Source organism: Mesocricetus auratus, unplaced genomic scaffold (genome assembly GCF_017639785.1).
Source record: "Mesocricetus auratus isolate SY011 unplaced genomic scaffold, BCM_Maur_2.0 Super-Scaffold_100027, whole genome shotgun sequence".
In the NCBI taxonomy this organism is placed as follows: Eukaryota; Metazoa; Chordata; class Mammalia; order Rodentia; family Cricetidae; genus Mesocricetus; species Mesocricetus auratus.
The window spans coordinates 6,834,032-6,850,104 of record NW_024429208.1 but is presented as its reverse complement, the minus strand read 5'-3'; the positions used below and the strand labels follow the sequence as shown (position 1 = coordinate 6,850,104).

The following is a 16,073-nucleotide window of genomic DNA, read 5'->3' as shown; positions in this document are numbered from 1 at the left end:
TTCACAAACCTGGATCTTCTTTAGTACAGCTGGTGTTTCCTGGTCCCACACGTGGTTTGTTCCTCCATCAGTAATATACGCTTTGCATGCTGTCACCATCTGATTCGTTACCTAAAATAAAGGTGGGTACAAAGTAGCTGCAGGTGAATGACTTTTTAAAACACAATATATGAGATGAATAATAAGTTTATATAGAGTAATTAAATCACAAAATTAAAAAAACACCACAAGTCCAATCAAAATAAAGAAAACCCAGAGTCACATTCACCTACTGCAATAAGGTCACTGTCACTGGGACCATGGGTCCCAAAGTCAAGCACATTTTCCATCTGTCTAGTACACAGCCATTTAGGTCCTGATCTAGCCCAAAGCAATGAAGGACAGCTTTCACACAATGGCTAGGAGACAGAATAGAGACCAGTGGTAGAATGCTTGCCTAGAATGCTCAAGGCCTTGGGTACCATCCTGAGCATCACTTCAATCAGGTGCAGACCTGCAGTCCCAGCACTCAGGAGGTGAAGGCAGGGGGGAGTCAGAGGCTAAAGGTCATCCATGTCCTCTACTATATAAGAGAATTTGAGGCCAGCTTGGGAAACGCAGGGCCTTAGCAGAGAGGCTGAGGAAGAAAGAGTTGGAATGAGAAAAGCAGAGGAAGAGGAAAGGGGGAGGGAGAGACGAGGAAGAAAATGGTGTCCGGTATATGCAGTGAACTTGGGGTAATTTTAAATGGACAATGCATGCAGGATCACAAACACAGGCATGCAGCAAGTGTCTAAAGGAACCCAAAACCCAGATTTGAAAGGGATGACCTTCCTGGGATATTTTAAAGATTGGTAACTTATGTGAGTTCACCCTCATCTGTGGCCCTACAAAATGAATCTAGAGCAACTTGATCAGTAGGCTCTGTGACAAATGCCTTTACCTGCTGAACCATCTCTCCAGCCCCAAGGTTTTTTTTTTTTGCAGCAAAAGAAATAGCAAATCCCAAAATGACACTATGTGCAAATCACAAGAACATTAGTGATCAAAGAAACTTGTAACATTTCATCATCAGTCTGAATAGTCACTGTAATTAGTGTTTCCACTGCTGTGAAAAAACACTATAGTCAAAAGCACCTTGGGGAGGAAAGGGTTTATTTCAGCTTACATTCATTTCAGCTTATAGTCCATCAGTGAGGGAAGTCGGGGAAGGAGGCAGGAGCTGATGCAGAGGCCATGGAAGGGTGCTGCTTACTGGCTTGCTCCTCATGGTTTGTTCAGTCTGCTTTCTTATAAAACCCAGTATCACCAGCCCAGGGATGGTACCACCCACAATGGGCTAGGCCCTCCCCCATCAACCAGCCATCAAGAAAACGCCCTACAGTCTTGTCTATAGGCCAGCCCTATAGAGATATTTCCCCAGTATGAATCCAGACAACCCTAGCTTAGGTCAAATTGACATTACAGACAACCATAACGTAGCAAGAAGGAAATAAAAGGGTAGAGAGGATTTCCATGGTCATCCAAGGTGCAGTATATAGCTAGATCCCTATTTCCTTTCATAAAGCTGGCATACACTTTTACACATCTAACTCAACTCTATTCGAATGTCTCTTGGTTCATTTTGTTTTAATCTGTAAAATAATTAACCACATGATGACGCAACATGAATATTGAATACAAGCTGAAGCCTTATCTACTGGGTAGACTCGAAAGTACCTGGAATGACTAAACTGAAGAAAACAGCTACAGCTACCTTTACACAAAAGCGTGGGTCTGACCTCTGACGAGGAGAAAGGCGTTCATTACTATTAAGTACAGCTGACTCCAAATGACAGCCCCACCCTGCTGGGGCTGGTGAGATGGCTCAGCAAGCCAAGGCCTGTGTCCCCCAGCCAGGCGACCTGGGTTCAACCCAAGGGACACATGCACAGGTAGAAAGAAGGAGAGAACCAGACCCTGCAAAGCTGTCCTCTGACCTCCACAAGTTGCCACAGCACAGCTGCACCCCGCTACGCACACATCACACATGCACACGCTAATGATGATGATGATGATGATAAAGGTGCTCACCTTGATGAACAAAGAGGTCATCCTTTCTGATGTGTTATAATACCTAGACACGCTGTGGATCATTCTGATGGCATTAATCAAGTTTTGTATCCCATGTGCCATGGAAACCTAAAATCAAGACACTGGGCGTCACAGGAGGTGAATCCTATCATACATGTTGCTCTGGTTTGCTTCCTCTTGCTGTGATAAAACGCCATGACCAAGTGCTTTAACTATACAAGTTAATTTAAGAAACCACACTTTTTAACTTTTTAAGGTTCCTAACCATCCTTCCCCCACCACCACCACCAACCAAGCCCTAGAAACTGCGCCTTCAGGAGCATACTCACCAGGTCGTAGTTATAGAGCGGCTGACACACTTTTTCCAGGGTGTACAAATACCGAACGTTATCTTTTGATTCGTTTGCTGTATCAGTGATTCTTGCATCCAAATCACGCCAATTCTAAGGAATCAAAATTGCATAAGAATTCAATTTTCAGTCCCAGCATCTTGGTGGGCTTCAATTTAGTCATGAACTTCAAGCTGTTTTCCCTGAGCAAGCACACACTGAAAAAAATATTGAAGTGTGACTGGTATATATTTTGGAGGAGATTTACTTGGGCTGAAGAGATGGCTCAGTGGTTAAGAGCACTGGCTATTCTTCCAGAGGTCCTAGGTTCAATTCCCAGCACCCACATGGAGGCTCGCAACTGTCTATAACTGTACCCTCTTCGGGTGTATAACTGTATCTGCAGACAACACACCAATAAACATGAATAATTTTTTTAAAAGAGGAAAATGATTTCCTTTTATTTTTAAATTATGCACATATTGGAGAAGGGTACATGGCTGCAGATACCTGAGGGGGCCAGAAGAGGGTGGCGGGTTCCCTGGAGCTCGAGTTCCATGTGCTTGTGAGTCACCTGGTATGGATGTAGGAACCAAGCCAGTGTCCTTTGGAAGAGCAGTCGCATGCACTTAACCACTGAGGCATTTCTCCAGCCCCTGATATATCCTTTTCTTGTGGAACTTAAGACTTGGTGTTATCAGCTTGTTAAATGATTGGCTAAAAATAAAGTTATTCCTTCGTAATTAATGTCCTGTCTAAAGGCTTGGACTGGACCAGCTTCTACCTAGAATGATTTTTCCAAGACGGGTACTTATGACATTGTATAATAGTTCCGGGTCTTCAGCAGGGAGCCACATTATTAGAGCATGGCTCAAAGAAAAAGTACTTAAAGTACTCGCAAAATCAACATTTTCTTTGAAGCTGTTGCTCTTTGAATCTGAGACGTGGCCCAAAGGCTCGTGTTTTCAGCACTCGGGTCTCAGCTGGCAGCATCATTCTGAAGGCTGTAGAGAGGCTTTAGGGCAGTGGGTCTCAACCTTCCTAATGCTACAAACAGTTCCTCATGTTGCTGTGACCCCCCCCAGCATAAAGTTATTTTCATTGCTGCTTCACAACTGTAATTTTGCTTCTGTTACGAATCGTAATGTAGATATCTGTATTTTCCAATGGTCCTAGGTGACCCCTGAGAAAGGGTCATTTGAGCCCCAGGGGTAGGTGTTGTGGCCTGGCTGCTAGAGAAAGGTGTCCACATATGACAGCATGTTTTCCCTGACCATGTGGTTCTGAGGCCAGACACACTGGCGTGAGGGAAGAAGGCGGGAGAGCTTGAAGCTGTGGACTAGAGAAGTCTTCTGAGCTCAGCGGGTCAGCATGGTGGGAATATGGAAGACACTGTGGGTGTCTTCCAGAATTAACCATGGGAAGTGGGGCAGGGGGAGGGGCATGACTAAATGGCATTTGTTTTATACCTACTGCCTACACTGTTTAAAGAAAAAAAAGCATCGTTGCATTTTCATACGGAGAAACAGAAACTTCAAGAAAACGAAGAATAAGGAAAGGACCTGGAAAGCATCAAGCTAAACTGCCAATTGAGAGATTGCCCAGTGGTTAGAGCACTGGCTGCGGCAGCAGAAGACCTGGGTTCCATTCCCAGCACCCACACCACAGCTCACAACCGTTTCCAACTATAATTCCAAGGAACCCTAAGGCCCTCTTCTGACTTCTGCAGACACCAGACACTCATGTGATACACACTGCATACATGCAGGCAAAACACATCTATGCATAAATTAAAAATAAATCTTTCAGGGAAAGAGGTGGAAAGAAGGTGTGGGGGAAGGGCATGCTGGGCAGAACGTTTGCTTTTATCTTTCTGTGTGGTTTGTTGTTGTAAGGTTCATTCTTTATTTATTTTATGTGTGGGGTGTTTGTCTGCATGTATGCCTGGACAACCACATGTGAGCAGTTCCCAAGGAGGCCAGAGGATGTCAGATCCCCGGGGAACTAGGGTTAGAGACGGTTCTTCCGCACCAGGTACCACCGGGTCCTCGGCAAGAGCCACAAGCGCTCTTAGCTGCTGAGCCCTCTCCACAGTGCTGCTCTTCACCCCAGCCAGCGTGCACTGACTTACAATCCCCAAACACCTTCAAAATAAAAACGATCATTGCTCTGGATGGCACTCCATAGATGAACTGTCGAAACTCAGAGATAAATCTTGGTTTCATTGGCTGGAAACCATGGTGGTATACAAGACAGCCCAACTCAAAGATTGACACACCCAAACCCCTGACTGCTGCGGACAGAGAAACCATCTAATGTCACAGAACACAATGGGACAGTGGTCAATGATGACGAGAAAGGGCCCCCAAATAGAGTTGGACGGGAGGAAGTCATTCTGGTTTTTCTATAGCACAGCGGGGACAACTACTGGTTGAAACTATCTACAGTGCACTTTATAATGTCTAGGAAAGCATGAAATTTTGAACATGCAAAAACAATGCAATTTGGGCCAGGGCATTGGTGGTGCACACCTTTAATTCCAGCACTCGGGAGGCAGAGGCAGGAGGATCTCTGTGAATTCGAGGCCAGTCTGGTCTACAAGAGTTAGTTCCAGGACAGCCTCCAAAAACTACAGAGAAACCCTGTCTTGAAAAAACCAAATAAAATAAAAGTTAAAAATTATGCTTTTTTTTTTTTTTTGGTGGGGCTGGGACAAGAGCTTAGTCATTTAAGTGTCTGCAAAAGTGAGAAGACTTGAATTTTATCCCCAGAACCCAGATCAGTAAACCAATGGAATGTGTGTCAACCCAGAGCTGGGGAGGCAGAGCCAGCCAGTCTTGCCTGTTTAGTGCTCAAGGCGGGGATTGGAGAGGTGGCTCAGCGGTTAACTGTGCTCGCTGCTTTGACTTTGGTTCCCAGCTTTGATGTTGTGTGGCTCACAACTGCCTGTAACTCCAGCTCCTGGGGATCCAATATTTTGGCCTCCGTGGGGCATATGTAGGTGGTATATACTCCAAATATATGCCAAAACTTTTCTTGTTTTTTTTTTTTTGAGACAGAGTTTCTCAGTGTAGTCCTGGCTGTCCTGGGACTCACTCTGTAGACCAGCCTGGCCTCCAACTCACAGAGATCCGCCTGCCTCTGCCTCCCAAGTGCTGGGATTAAGGCATGCGCCACCAACGCCCAGAAAACTATATTTGTTTCTTTATTTTTCTGCCTGCATGCATGGCCTGTGTGCTAGAAGAGGGCACCAAATAGAGGCACCAGATCTGGTTACAGAGGGCTGTGAGCTGCCATGTGGTTATCGGGAACTGAACTCACAATGTCTGGGAGTGCAGCCTGTACTCTTAGCCTCAGAGCCATCTCCCAAAACCATTGTAAGAAGCATTGTGATAAGGGTGGTTTTCTGGTGAGTTGTTCTAAGGTTTACAACGAAAGGCCTTTTACCTTTAACAGCTTGGAGTGTGCAACGTTTAGCACATTTATGACAGCCTTGCAGCTGGACCCTTTAATCTGCTCGATGATGTAGTTGAACTTGGCTGACATACGTTTCCAGTGCTCCAATTCGGTGAGTGGACCCGAATCGTCAGCTTCTTTTCTCATCTGCTCGCTCTCAATAAGGACCTGCAATTGAGTATCACGCAACCACCTGTAGCCCCCTCATCTGGCTGCCCGGGGTACTGCAGGCATGGGGTGCGCATGCATGCAAGCAGGCAAAACATTCATGACACACAAAACAAGAAAAAAGTAAAAGCTGCTAAAGTTTCAAACTTCAGTATCACTAAAGACACCCTGCCAGATGAAAAGACGTGACACAAGGGGGGAATGAAGATCTGGCAAACATCATGTAAAGTCCAGCCGGTCAATGAGATAGCACCAAGCCCTCCGAAAGAAAAGCTAAGCAAGTGATCTGATCTGGCAAGTCAGCAAAGAAGCCTAAGCAGCCATTTAATATGCTCAACTTCAGTAGAGTTCAGGGCAGTGCAAAGTCCACCAGGACAGCATCACACACCTGACGGAAGGGCAGTCTGACAACCCCAGCTATAACCAGTGGCTTGAAGAAGTGGAAACTACATAAATCCATTTAACCGCTGTGCCAGGTAGCTTTGATGTCATTTCAGACTCACTGAAGAGCAGCCTAGATCAGGCTGGCCTATCTATGCGCATGTCTGTGGGTGACTTCCTTAACTACACTAACTGATGTGGGAAGCCCCACCCAGCCCACCGTGGTGGCACCATTCCCTAGGCAAAGGACCCCGGACTACGAAAGGGTAGGGAGGGAAGCTGAGCACAAGTAAGCATGCATTTGTTTCTTTCTGCTCCAAACTATGGATGCGACATCACTACCTCTTTCAGATTCCTTGACTTTCCTACAGCGGTGGCAGTCGCCTGGAATTGTGAGCGAAAGGGAACCCTTTCCTCCCTGATTTGTGTGCGTGCATGCGTGAGTGCGTGCATGCATGAGAGAGAGAGACAGAGAGAGAGACAGAGACAGAGACAGAGATGCTGGGGGTTAAACTTAGGGCTTATATATGTGTTAGACAAACACTCTACCCTGAGATATTTTGTCATGGTATTCTATCACAGTACTGAAAGCAAGACTACAATAATAACTATAGGACATAATAATATCCAATAAGAGCCCTATGTTCAAATGCTCTGAGGGATTCCACTGACTAAGGGACTCCTAAGCACACAAGAACGAAGTCTGAGCAAAGACAGCTATTGGCATATGCATGACTGTCCTTTGTAACAGCAAAAGGAGAAATGACTTACTAAGGGAAGATTAAACCTCTTTGCTTCCTTAAATAATGGATAGCTGATATAATTCAAATACTGAAAAGTCTAATGAAATACAATTTCTTTTTTTTTTCTTTGTGCCATCTGAGGTCACTTCCTTCCTTTAAGATTTACTATACACATATAAGTGTTTGCTTGCATGTATGTATGTGAACCATGTGTGCGTAGTGCCCATGGAAGCCAGAGAAGGGAATCAGCTCCCCTGGACCTGCAGTTACAGGTGGCTGTGAGCTGCAATGTGTGGATACTGGGAACTAAATTCATGTCCTCTGCAAATGTCCCTAACTGCTGAGCCACCTTTCCAGACCCCAAAGATGAATTCTTGATAGAGGATTGCCGGGCATCAGTTAAGAGAGTGAGTGAAAAGCATTTGAGCCAACAGGAAATAGACGAAAGGAAATGTTAAGTGATGTTGAGGGGCTTGAAAAATGATACCTGTGGCCTGGCAATTGGCTGGATGCTGGTGCTCCCCCACAAAAGTCACACGCTGAGACCTGATCCAGGGTTACAGTGCTTGGAGGTAAGGACTTTGGAAGGTTATGACATTTTGAGGGCTCTGCCCTTATGACTAAGATCTGCATCTCCATTGGCTTGTAGGTATGCATGCCCTTGTGTACGAAAGTTGAATGGGGAGCCTAGAAGTCAACCTCAGTTGTCCCAGTCCTGGGAATGCAGATGCAAGCCAACACATCTGGCCGTTTTGTTGTTGTTTATGGAGACAGGATTTCTCTGTGTGGCCCTGGCTATTCTGAACTCACTTTGTAGACCAGGGTGGCCTCAAACTCACAGGGATCCACCTGCCCCTGCTCCTGAGTGCTGGGATTAAAGGTGCGTGCCACCATGATCTGACCAAACAGGCTTTTTACGTTGGTGCTGGGGACTGAACTCAAGTACTCATGTTTGCATGGCAAGCACTGCATGGAATAAGCTACCTCCACTGCCCCAGCAATTCTGACATAAACTATGTTTTTTCACTGCTGTGGACTGGGCACCGAAATGCTGATAGGTAAAGGCCTAGGCTGAACCTATCTGACAGCAGTAACACGTCCACTGGTCACCCAGGATGCACTTATGCAGTGTTTGTCTCTGTGGCTCGTCAATGCGTCATTTCCCCCTCTGTCTTTCATGAGGCACATTATTAACAAGACACAAGTCATCAGGGACAAAGTGACCTATCTAGGAGCCACAAGCCCACAACTGAGGGAAAGTGGGGTGGCCTCACCTGCTCGATCTGCTTGTACCACATCATCAGCACCTCCTCCAGCTGATGCACCATCTCGGAATTGCTCGCTGCGGCTGTGACTTCTTCAAAGGTATGCAGCTTGGAGAGGTCGATATTGTCCACCTTCTTCAGCATCACTGTTCCCTCAATGCTTATTCTAGCGCCTAAGAGAAAGAAAAACACAAAGACCCATTATAAAGAAGAAAATGATACATTATAAAGAAAATGATACATTATAAAAAAGAAAACGATGCATTATAAAGAAAATGATACATTATAAAGAAACACCCATACTTTAAATGTCAAGATGTGCTTTCCAGCTGCAATATTTACAGAAAAGTGTAAGCTCTAGTGCTTTATAAGGATAAAATTCTACGGGTAGGGATGCAGCTCAGTTGGTAGAGTGCTCACCTAACATGTACAAAACCCTCGGTTTGATCCCCAGCACCAAATAAACCAGGCATAGAGGCTTCATCCCAGGACTTGTGAAGGTGGAGGCCATGAAGATCAGGAGTTTAAGGCCATCCTAGGTTACAAAGGGACTTCAAAACAAGGCTGTATGAGATCCTATCTCAAAAAGGAAAAGGGAAAAAAAAAGTTGTGACTTGACTCATGAATCAAATTGTACATTTTTACATTAAGTGATAAAAGCACGTTTCAAAGAAATCACTGTAAAGCACATTTTAAAATATTTATTTTATGTGTACATGTATGTGTATGCCTGAGTATATGTACATGCACTGAATGTATGCAGTACCCACGGAGACCAAAAGGGGGCATCCTCTGGAACTGGAATTACGGGTGGTTGTGAGCTGCCGTGTGGGTGCTGGAAACCAAGCCTGGGTCTTCTACAAGAGCAGCAAATGCTCTTAACTGCTGAGCCATCTCTCCAGAGTAAGTACATATGTTTTTAGTGGGAAATTTTTTATTAAAAACAAGAAGAGATTACCCTTACCCTTTCACCTGCAGAACTTCCCAGTAACCCGGGGTTCTCATGTTTTTCTACCTTGTCTCCAGGTCTCCTGGTGACTTTCACTGCCATCTCCTTTTGGAAACCCCTTCTATAAACCGTGTTTTCAGTAACGTACCTTGCAGCTAACAGTCTCATGTTGAGTTGTTGACCAAACATGAAATCTTACACTTACCATCTAAAAATGAAAGATATCTGTTGATGGTTTCTGTGAAAATATGTTTCTCAGATTCACCCTGCTTGGACTGGTTTAATGCGCCCCAGTTGTTCGTTGCAAGAATAGCTGGGAGAAATATGTATTGCAACATATTCTTGATCCCTTTTAAGAGTCCTTTTGATGCATCCAAGACGGTAAACAGCACATCCTGAAAGGGTGGTATTCAACTGTCATACGTTAAGTCCATTAAGGAATTGAGAAAAACATCATAAGCTATTTTTCACCTGCAGTGGACAGTTGATGCAGTTTGTAAACCACTGGGAAAGGGTCAAGTGCTTACGAATGTTAGAACTCTAACACCAACCATCTTACATTTGGCCCTATTCTGTGCATTCCCACCAGGTCTCCCTGGACATGTTTTCCTCTGTACTTTTCTTTGAAATAATGTATTCATTGTATTTCATGTACATTGGGTGTTTTGCCTGCATGGACGCCTGTGTGAGGCTATTGGGTCCCCTGGAACTGGAGTTACAGACAGTTGTGAGCTGCTTGTGTGGGTGCAGCGAATTGAACCCGGGTCCTCGTCAATTTGCAAGGTGCTGAGGGGGTTAGGGAAACCTACCTCCGGGTGTGTATGTTGTGTGTTCCCCTAGAGGGTGACCTCATGAAGGCCAACACCTTCGTAGGAAGACAATTATATAAAAAAGTGTACAAAGTAGGAGATGGCAGAGATGGGTCACTGAGGACACATCTTTGGGCTGTCCTCAATCCTGTCCTGGTCCCTTCCTATATGCCCATTTTCTCTTCTTCCTGACTGACATGACTTTGAAAGTCACTGGTACACTATATGCCTCTGCTGTGATTACATTTACATAGTTACGATATGAACAAATACCTATCTAAACAGTAAGGAATGCAATCATGTCAGAAGAAGGGAGGACTGGGGGAGGGGACAGAAAGTTCTTAGATTTAAATTTGCCAGGTATGGTGGTGCACACCTTTAATCTTTAAACAGCTTGGAGGCAAATTCTGGTCCACGTTAACTCTACTAGCTGATTCTATCCTGCTGCAGCCCGGCCCCAGACGATAAGTCAGTTCCCTCTCCTCCTAAGATGAGTAAAAAATCTAAAATACTAAGCCAAGAGTAGGTGTGGCAACTACCACTTAAGACTGTAGAAACAGAAGTGAATGCGTCCCTAAAGAAAGCACACATGGCAATTCCATGCACGCGGTGCCCAAGACAGTGAGCTTTCACAGACTTTAGGGCTGGCTTTGTGCTGGCTCACTTTTATCAAGTTGACAGAAGCCAGAGTCACCAGGGGAGAGGGAAGCTCGGCTGAGGGACTACCCCAGGCAGACTGACCCGTGGGCATGGCTGAAAGTCTTTTCCTGGTTAATTGATGTGGGAGGGCCCAATCCACTGGGCCACCCCTAAGCAGATGGTTGTGTCTTATCTATGAAAGCAAGCTGAGCCTGCCATGAGGGAACAAGTCAATAAGCAGCGCCCCTCCATGGTCTGTTTCAGGTCCTGCCTCAGTTTTTCTCGGTTGCTATGCTATTCTCTGGGAGTGGAAGGGAAATAAACCATTTCTTGCCCAAGTCGCCTTTGTCCGGCATTTTCTTGCAGCAACAGAAAGCATATTAGAACAATGATTCATGCCTGCAACCCCAACCCTTGAGAAGTGGAAGCGGGCCGGATGGTGGTGGTGCACGCCTTTAATCCCAGCACTTGCGGGGCAGAGGCAGGCGGATCTCTGTGAGTTCAAGACCAGCCAGGTCTACAGAGCTAGTTCCAGGACAGGTTCCAAAGCTACACAGAGAAACTCTATCTCGAAAAGTCAAAAAAATAAAAAATAAAAACAGTGGAGGTGGGAAGGTTAGGAGTTTGAGGACATTAGAGATTTTATACATACATACATACACACACACACACACACACACACACACACACACACACACACACACATCTCAAAGCCAGCCTGGGCTGTATGTGATCCTGTCTCAAAAAAAACATAAACTTTTAAATATTTTCAAAACATAAACTTTTAAAGGCAGTGTCTACAGGAGGATAATAATGCAATCCCTTAGTTTGTTTGAGTATACAAATATATCATTTTCTTGGAACTCAGTAGAGTCCTACATATAGGAAAGGAGACAAAGGGACTAGGGAAACTCGACTAGCTTCCAGTGTTTTAAAACATACCTCATAAATGTTTTTAGCATTGATGGCAACCTCGTTACGACAGCGAACAAAAAATATGCACAGTCCTTTTAGCTTTTCTGGAGATGCGTTGTCTATGTACAGTCTCATCATTTTTGACCCTTTGGGTACTCCAGTGATAGTTCGACCACATTCTGGAAACAAATGCCAAGAACTGAGCATACAGTCACAGAACTGACCCGGCTTGGTAAGTGACTGCTTCCCGGCCAGGCAGCCTAACCTACCAGGTAAGCTGTATGCCCATGCAAGGACCTGTCTCAAGGTAGGTGGATAGCATTCCTGAGGATGCCACCAGAGGTCAACCTCTGGCCTCTATACCCCATACACACATGCATGCAGGTGTACCTGAATCATACCAACACATGCGCGGACATATACATACTACTCTTTAAAGCTGAAAGGGGAACCCAGCCAGGACAGCCTCCAAAGCCACAGAGAAACCCTGTCTTGGAAAAAATAAAAAGAAAAGGCAACCCAAGTACCTAGTTATTGGAACAAAGGTATAGTAACCTGGTTGCATGTTAATTATTTTAGGAGTAATATGGGAAAGCCAGATGTTGCAACTAACAGCTGCAGCAGCCACAAGACACTGAGCCAGAGCCACAAGGGGCAGCTGCTGGGCTCCAAAGAGGCAACGTGACTACTTCTAGTAGTCTGAAAACATATGGGAAAAAATGGTCCACCTGTTCCAGGGAACTGCAGTTACATTCTAATGGAAAAGTATATTTCCCGATAGAGGCTGGAATGTCTCTGGCATCTCTTCCTAAATCATCACAGCAATGTCTCCAATGACTGCTTCTGAAAATGGAAATTTTTATTACATTTATTTTGTGTTTGCGCACATACGTGTCAAAGCATGCATGTGGAGGCCTTAAGACAACTTGAAGGAGTTGGATCTCTGCTCCCACCATGTGGGTCCTATACAGGGAACTCGGATCACCAGGCTTGGTGGCTGGTGCCTTTACCTGATGAGCCATCTTGATGGCCCTGGCGTGTTCTTAAGATACAGATCTATTTTACTTCACGTATGTGAGTGGTTTTGCCAGCACGTGTGCCTGTGTACCATGTGCATTCAATGCCAGTGAAAGCCAGAAGAGGAATCAAACCCCCTGGAACTGGAGTCACAGATGTTTGTAAGTCACTATGTGGGGCTTGGGAAATAAACCCAGCAACAACAGCAAGTGCTTTTAGTAGCTGAGACATCTCCAACCCCTTTAAACACTATTTTTTAAATGGTTTTTCAAGACAGGCTTTCTCTGTGTCACAGGCCTGGCTATCCTGGAACTCACTCTGTAGACCAGGCTGGCCTCCAACTCACTGAGATCCACCTGCCTCTGCCTCCCGAGGATGGAATTAAAGGCGTGATCTGCCACTGCCCGGCTAAATACTGTTTTTTTAAAACATAGGTTTCTAGTCAAGTTTTTGCTGTAGAAGTGGAAATCTTCTACGTGCAAGAGGAAACACAGGTGGACTTCGACATTAATCAGCCCAGGGCCCTCAGAAAATACCCTTACCAAGACCTGGTGCTTCTCCTTCCTGATAGAAAAACTTCAGTGTCTTACATCCACCTTTCTCAAAAAAATTGCCGAATGCATCCAGCTGTTAAATGAAAGAGAAAAATGGGGATCAATAAAATGATACTGGCTTTCCAATGAGATGAAATAACTCCTACACTAGTGCTTCCCATGCCTCAATCACTGTTCCTTTTCAGATAGAGAAAATAAGAAAGAGCTTCCTGAAAGGCCTGGTGGTATAGGTCTGGGACCCTAGCTATTCCGGAAGCTGAGTCAGGAAGATCACAGGTTCCAGGCCTGACTGGGATACTGAGTGAATTCATGGCCAGCCCAGGCAACTTAGAGAGATCCTCTCTCGAATATAAAAAATAAAAAGAAAGCAGTGAAGGACAGGGATGGAAATAGACACATCAAAAAGCAGGAAACATGTGAGAATACAGGTGAATTCATTTCTCGGCGTCCTAGTTTTCTTTCTGTTGCTGTGAGAAACACCACGACCAAAAGCAACTCGGGGGAGAGCAGTGTTCTTCCACCTTACAGGTTACAGCCCATCATGGAGGGAAGCCAGGCAGGAACGTGGAGGAAGGAACTGAAACAGAGGCCACGAAGTCACTCTGCTTTCTGGCTTGCTTCCCCTGGTTTGTTCTGCTACCTGTCCTGTTCAGTCTGGGCCCACCTGGCCAGGGATGGCACTGCCCATGGTGGGCTGGACCCTCCGACATTAGCTAGCCATCCAGAAAATTCCCACCCCCAGATGTGCTCACAGGCCAATTTGAGATTTCTCTTCCCGGGTGTATCCAGGTTTGTATCAAGTCAACAAACACCAGCCGGCACACTTGCTCTGTTGGCTGGTTGGTTCGTTGGCTGCAAGGCTGGTTTGGGGAATGCATGCACATGCATGTGGGGTGTGCGTGCGTGCGTGCATGCGTGCATGCATGCATGTAGACCAAAGGTAAACCTAGGGTATCATTCTCCTGGGTCCACCTCCTTTTCGTTTTTGTTTTTGCTTGAGACAGGCTGACCTGGATCTCACTACATAAGGCTTCACTGGCTGCTCAGCCAGCTATAGGTATTTGCCTGTTTCCACTCCACTCTGCCTGGCTTATTACATGAGTTCTGAAGGGTAAACTCAGGCATTTCTTCTAGAGAGCAAGTGTTTTACTGTACCAACTGAACTGTCTCCCCAGCTACCACCAGCCCACTTTTTAAAAAGGTACTGGTACTGTCTCACAGTTGGGCATGGTGGCACGTACCTATAATCGTGGCAGAGTGTGAGTGTAAATAAGAAATATGGGTTAATTTAAAATGTAAGAGCTAGCCGGGTGTTGGTGGCGCACGCCTTTAATCCCAGCACTCGGGAGGCAGAGGCAGGCGGATCTCTGTGAGTTTGAGGCCAGCCTGGTCTACAGAGCAAGTTCCAGGACAGCTTCCAAAACAATACAGAGAAACCCTGTCTCCAAAAAAAAAAAAAAAAAAAAAAAAAAGTAAGAGCTAATTAATAATAAGCCTGAGCTTTAGGGGTGCGGCCCTGCTGAAGGAAGTACATCAGTGGGAAGCAGGTTGGGGGGTGTATAGCCTGACCCTACTTCCTGTTCTGTTTGCTTCCAGCATGTGGATTAAAAATGTGATGGGTCAGCCTCCTGCTCCTGTCACCATGCCTCCCTGCTTGCCACCACCACGGACCCCATCCCTGTGGAGCTGTAAAACCAAAATAAATCCTTTCTTCTCTAAATTGCTTTTGGTCTCGGAGTTTTATCACAGCTACAGAAAAGTAATGACACAGAGGGTGTGCGCGCACAAACTTCCTCTCACACCCATTCCCGTGCTGGCATGATAACCGATGAGAAAGTTTCCTTGCAAACAGGGAGCGCAAGCCCAAACATCCAGCTGGCAGTCACCCAGGCAGGCTCTCCAGTGCCACAGTCGGGCTTCCCTGAAGGCCATGCGCAGGCCCCAACCTCTGTGGCTGCGCCTCCTGCAGAGGTGCAAGGATTCCAGTGTGGAGGGAGCCAATAGGGCCTGGCAATTTTCAGGCAGAAAAACAAGCATGATCACCTATCCGGTTTCCTCCCCAAGCAAGCTCAGGAACGGTGGCTGGGACATGAGACCTTCAGAGAAATCCCATTTCTGTCTGATGGTCATCGCCCCACTGGCCTCTATGTGGCGTGTAGGAAGACATGTTGCCGGGTTTACCACAGGAGCCCAGATAGTCATGAGGAAGGCAGGGCATGAAAACACAACTTGAAAACGTCAGCGAGAATCCTCTTACTGTTAACGTAGTATCGCTGATAGTCAAGACTGCCTGCAGGGGGGGCTCAGGGGGACTTGAAAATGCAGGCATATTGAGACCTTCAAGATGAAGGGAGGGTTGGCTCAGTCATAAGGTAGTTGTCTAGTTTGTGTAGGCATTAAGTCCTGGGATAGATCCCTCCTACCACAAGAGGGGCAGGAAGCAGGGGCAGGAAGAGGAAGGACGGGAGGAAAGAAGAGGAGGAAGCAGAAGAGGAGAGAGAGGAAGAGCAGGGAGGAAGGGAAGAAGGAGGGAAGCGGGGGAGAAAGATGAGAGGAGGAAGGGGGATTATTTCAAGACAGTGCATTAGGTCACTAAACCATGGCCAGGAGCCGGTGCAGTTCCGCAGCTCACAAGTCCACGCACGAAGCCAGCCTTGAGCACAAGGTGCCCTCTGATTGGGAGCATTGGTGACCAAAAAAACAAACAATCCCTATTTCTATCCAGTTGTTCACTCTGGTGCCTCCTGTTTAATACACACATCTCCTGGGTAGAGAGTGACGGGGAGCACTCCCGAG

The 16,073-nt window shown here is 46.0% G+C and overlaps 1 protein-coding gene across 1 annotated transcript in view; it reads right to left on the bottom strand.

The window, feature by feature from the left end:
• Nucleotides 1-16,073, bottom strand: part of Dnah8 (dynein axonemal heavy chain 8) — a 225,385-nt gene that overhangs the window by 196,243 nt on the left and 13,069 nt on the right. Inside the window, exons 4-11 of the mRNA XM_040732039.1 lie at nucleotides 13,266-13,350; nucleotides 11,734-11,885; nucleotides 9,549-9,738; nucleotides 8,404-8,567; nucleotides 5,829-6,005; nucleotides 2,382-2,495; nucleotides 2,053-2,160; nucleotides 10-111 (exon numbers count right to left, since the gene is read on the bottom strand). Coding sequence (XP_040587973.1) covers nucleotides 10-111; nucleotides 2,053-2,160; nucleotides 2,382-2,495; nucleotides 5,829-6,005; nucleotides 8,404-8,567; nucleotides 9,549-9,738; nucleotides 11,734-11,885; nucleotides 13,266-13,350 — 1,092 coding nt within the window. The remainder of the gene's footprint in view (nucleotides 1-9; nucleotides 112-2,052; nucleotides 2,161-2,381; nucleotides 2,496-5,828; nucleotides 6,006-8,403; nucleotides 8,568-9,548; nucleotides 9,739-11,733; nucleotides 11,886-13,265; nucleotides 13,351-16,073) is intronic.